The sequence below is a fragment of the Crocuta crocuta genome, unplaced genomic scaffold, assembly GCF_008692635.1.
Source record: "Crocuta crocuta isolate KB4526 unplaced genomic scaffold, BGI_CrCroc_1.0 C29658956, whole genome shotgun sequence".
NCBI lineage: Eukaryota > Metazoa > Chordata > Mammalia > Carnivora > Hyaenidae > Crocuta > Crocuta crocuta.
The window spans coordinates 387-5196 of record NW_027551480.1 but is presented as its reverse complement, the minus strand read 5'-3'; the positions used below and the strand labels follow the sequence as shown (position 1 = coordinate 5196).

Genomic DNA, 4810 nt, shown 5'->3' with positions numbered 1-4810 from the left:
ATTGCTATGGTTGAGTTCAAGAATCAGTGAGAACTGCATATGGGTGAAAAATACAAACTATTAACACTTAAATTTTTAAATTTCTCTAGCTAAGATGTTTAGCTCGTTGCTGTGAAGTTTTTCTTTAGTTACTATATTTTAACTTCATGAAACACATTTAACAGAAGATTAGCAATGGCTTCTGTGATCAAAGTAAAAAACATCGTAAGTAAAATGTCCACAATCACAAATGAAACCTCCATTTTTGCTCCCAGGAAGCTTTTTCTTCTGACAGGCTAAGCAAGACTGATTCACAAAATACCGGCAGCTTAGTGACACTCTGACCTGAGAACCAGGACCTTGGGGAGGAATCTGGAACACGGTCAGCACTTTGTAGTTCTTACCCTGGAACAGGGAACAGTGAGCAGTGTTCCCTTTTTCTTGACAATTCCCTTTCTAGGAATACTGGCTACTCAGCCACTGGCTACACAGTGCACCCGTCTGGAAAACCCAGCCTTCCCTATCTCCGGAGACAGTGCAGTACTGATCAGCTATGGCCTGAGAGCAAACAGCACCTTACTACATTTCTTATTCTTACCACTTTTGGTGAACTGCATGTATAATTTTAAAAAGCTGTATTGAGATATATTCTAGGTAATATATCTGTAAGAAAAGATGCTTAGCAATGACTTAGGTAAAATGTAATTGTGTTATTCTTACTCATGTTTCCTAATTATGTATACATGTGGCTGAATCAACATAGCACTACTGGACTGCAGTGCAGTCAAAATGCTCAACTCGTGTTAGCGTTCTCCTCCGCGAGAGACAATGTCAGATACACAAAGCTGACTTGACCGGAAAAAAAACAAAACAAAACAAAAACCCTTCCAGGTAAAACTGGTTTCTGTACACATCTCTCTAAAATATTATAAAGGTCACTAACTGTTGGTTGTTTAAAAGTGGTGAATTAGTTTCACCTTTTGGTATTTCACATGCTCACTTATCTTTAATTTCCCTATTTCCCACTGTCAAAGTTTCAGTTAGAAGAAATTAGATTTCAAAACTATAATATAAAGAATTGAATACTTTAAGTTCTAGAACTAAAGTACTTATTTTTCAGTAGAAGCAGACAATAAATATATTGCAACTATTTGTGGGATTATTGTCCAACTTGCTGACACACAGAATAATTTTTTTCAACAAACGTATTTATTCCAGTGAACCAAAATCCCTACAGCAGCAGATAACCTTGATTTATCAAAAATAATAAAGTATTATTTAAAATAATCATCAGATTTTAATCACACTGTCTAGCACCAGCACACATCAAAGAAGCGGATTCTATTTAGCTGATCACCATGTACCAGATTCTGAAAAAGACCATGAGACCTAAAACTATCTTTTAAATAAGTATGTATCTTACAGCTTCACGTTTTTATATTATCAATTAAAGTTCTCCTGTATAAATACATATAAAAGTATAGAAAACTATTCATCTGTCTCAAAAACATCTCCTCTGCTACCAAATGCAAATGCTTATCCTTGAGAAACGGTTATCTGATTTTATATAAGAGTAACTATATGCATGTGTGTATAAAGATCAGATTATTTCAAAACAGTAAGTTCTGCATTTGTTCATAGGTCACAGTAACTCCTAGAAAACTCAGAAATCTCTTAACCGGTGGTACTTAAATGAAGGTATATAATTTCTGGAAGTGTAAAACAAAAATATAATTCATGTCTTTAAAGACTTCTTCCTACACAATGCTATCAGAGATAACATGCTCTATTAGATAATGCCTACTTGAGAAAGTTATTTTTCTTTAATTGTGAGTCATTAAAAATCAAATCAAGGTACATGCCACTTGCTCCCAAAAATCCCATGCCAAAGTGTTATTATAAATGCCTGCACCATTCCACATGCTTTCCACCAAAAGAGGCACAACAGTTTTCCACAAAAACATTTACAAGGTAAGCAGCTCCCTCTTTCTTCATCATTCTCCCTTCCTGTTACGCAGAACTCACATTTAACTGTGAAACCAGCAGAGGACAGACACAGCATAAACAAACTCTAAACAAATGAACGGTGCTTACTTCAGCATAGCGAGAAAAGCAGCAGGCTCGACATCTGGTATACGGATTTCATCTTTGTCCTCAGCAAGTTCTCCGTAGAACATTGCATGGAACACAGAGCTCCCAACAGCTAAAACATACTGTGGAAAAACGGAAATCTTATTTCAGGCACTAAACTACAAGCATTTTCAGTAAGTCAATCTAGAAAAACAACTCTAAGCAGTCAGGTTTAGCGGACATGGAGCACCTACACCTGCTCTTTTTTTAAAAGCCAAGGGACAGTGTTACTTGCTGTGAAAGCATGAGATTGGTGCTCATGCAAGCCAGTCTTTATGCTGTTAATTACCTTAAGGCTTTAAGAGATTAATGGACAAGTTCCCTCATTACAAAATAAAAAAATAAAAACGTATCTAACCAATGTCTAAGGGAGGAATAATAAATATGACTTCCCTAACCTGTCGCAACAACTTTCCATGACTGGAGAGTTAAAAGGGCATGTTTTTGTGTGGGATGTAAAGCAGGGTAGAGAGAAACAAAGAAAAAAAATTAAGCGTGGCCAAGACCCTTTGGAGAGGCTGTGCCTTCTCTGTGATGGGTGAAACACACACTGCCTGCCATCGGCAAGCTGCCCACCCCAACCAAGTTTCAGACTTATGGAGAGGGTCCCTCTTTGTAAATCTCAGGACTAAACCGGTAATGCAGCTGTTGCTTACTTTGTGTCCTGGCAACCGCTGAGTCCCACCTGGTGGCCCAACCACAAAATGTACATCTGCCATCAAATCATTATTGAACATCACTGCATTTCTATAAACAGAGGCAATTCATTAATTCATAGCAGCCGGCATTTTTAAAACCCCTCCCCAACATAAAAAGCCCACAAAAGATTCACAAGCTAAGGAACAGTTTAGTAACTTCAGGGTAAAACTACAAATAAAGATTCCAACTAAACAACTCTGTTTGTGATCATTACAAACACATGGGAAGTAACTGAAGTGAAAAAAAAAAGTTACACAAACTTCTCATCAGGCTAAGAACCGATAAAAGGTTTCTATCTTCAAACCTCCTATGGTCGGTCCATAGACATGATCCTGTCACTTAAATGTTACAGCTTGCAAAAACATTTTTATCTAAGAGGAAAACAGCTGTACTGTTTTGGAAAAGATACAAGGCAGTTTTCCATTACCAGTAAAGCTTCTGGGAAAAGAGGAAACACAGATTTATGTTAAAATTCATTACAGGTTGTGCAAAAGCAGAAACTTCAACACAGGAAAACTTTGCAAGTAAATATGCTGGCCCGGAACCTACCTTTCTCGAATGGTGGGATAAAGACCCTGCCAGTTTGGGGCTGGAATAAGGTTGTTGTTACTGAGGTTCTGCTGGTGGTACTGCTGGACAGTGGTGCTGCTGGAGCTGGCTGGTTTTTTACGAGGGAATATATCAGCAGCCATCTTCTTCTTCTTTTTAGTCTTCAAGGTAATTATTTCATAACAAACTGGGGGCAACTTGCTGTTGCTGCTGCTGCTGTTGCTGCCGCTGCTGCTGGTATTTGTTTTCTTTGAGCTTTTCTTGGACCTATTCTTTACTGTCTCTGGAAGCATCAAGAAGAAGGTGAGACATTTCATGTTCTTTTCCTTGTCATCTACCATGAGTACAGTATGTCTCTCTTTACAGCTAGAGATCCCAAATTGGTGCAAACATCAAGGAAAAGAGGCTAGCATGAGCCAAGATGTTAATAGAAACCAACAAGCTGATGTTTTGCTTCTTTTCTCAGCCGGACAAGGTGACCTTTTCACTATGTTGAATAGAAACTGGCTTTAAGTTTTATCCAGTACTAGGTCTGCTAAATACATCTCCATCATGATTCCTCTTTCTCTTATTTGCTCATAAAAATAACCCAGTTTCCCAGATCACCTGAAAATGCTACCCTGAGCGAAGATGACAGGCAGAGAGCCGCACTGCTTGTTCTCTGAATTAGGTTAGCAAGATGTGCTGGAGCCGCACGAGTCTGTTCAGCCGGCTGAAGTTGTGTGGTGAATGGATCGGAGGAGAGTAGGTATTACAGCCCTGCAGATGGAGTCAGACAGCCAGTGCTCCGAGCCAATAGCTGAAGTCACCAATCATGATTGGACCAAGCAAAACAGTGACACCTATTGTAACGTGCATAGCTCTGATGTTAAAGGAACAGCAGTTGCATTCTGTTGTCTCCTGTATTATTGTATATTTAAATAAGATAAACAACCTATGAAATCTATCTGCAAACCGGAAAGGAACAGTTTGTGCCCACAGATTTCCTTTCAGTAGACATACATTTTAACTTCCCCAGCTAAACAAGCAGGATCAATTAACAAAGGGTAGGACTGAGATCTACTCTGTATTTCTAGTAAAATCTTTATCCTGGCAACACTTAGTTTCAAATACTTCAAACAAAATCCTTCACTCTTCCAGCTAAAAGGGATTATTAATAGCAAAACCATACTAAACAACACATTTATTACAGCTTAATGGAAAAGAATGTTGTTTTTCTTTCTCCAGTCTCTTTGAATGCAAGTTACAGTCTAGTGCAAAATAAGAGAGATGAGGTCATGTGTTCATTTTACCTCCCAACATTTTCTAGTTCCTGTAATGATCTCTGACAGGAGTTCCAGGTCAGAAAATATTTTTAAATTAGTCTAAGATTATACCAGTAGGTTTAGCTGCACTGAAACAGACAAATTTTAGATATAAAAATAAGATTTAAATGAGAAAAATCTGCTAATCA

General features: G+C 38.0%; 1 protein-coding gene across 1 annotated transcript; it reads right to left on the bottom strand.

Annotated features, from left to right (window-relative positions):
* Positions 1-1862: 1862 nt before the first annotated feature.
* On the bottom strand, positions 1863-4104 carry LOC144219162 (BTB/POZ domain-containing protein 3-like). The gene is made up of 4 exons (XM_077749102.1): positions 3964-4104; positions 3358-3640; positions 2766-2856; positions 1863-2192 (listed from the first exon to the last, which is right to left on the bottom strand). The coding sequence occupies exons 2-4, from the start codon at positions 3498-3500 to the stop codon at positions 2070-2072; spliced, it is 357 nt and encodes a 118-aa protein (XP_077605228.1). The 5' UTR covers positions 3501-3640; positions 3964-4104; the 3' UTR covers positions 1863-2069.
* Positions 4105-4810: the final 706 nt, after the last annotated feature.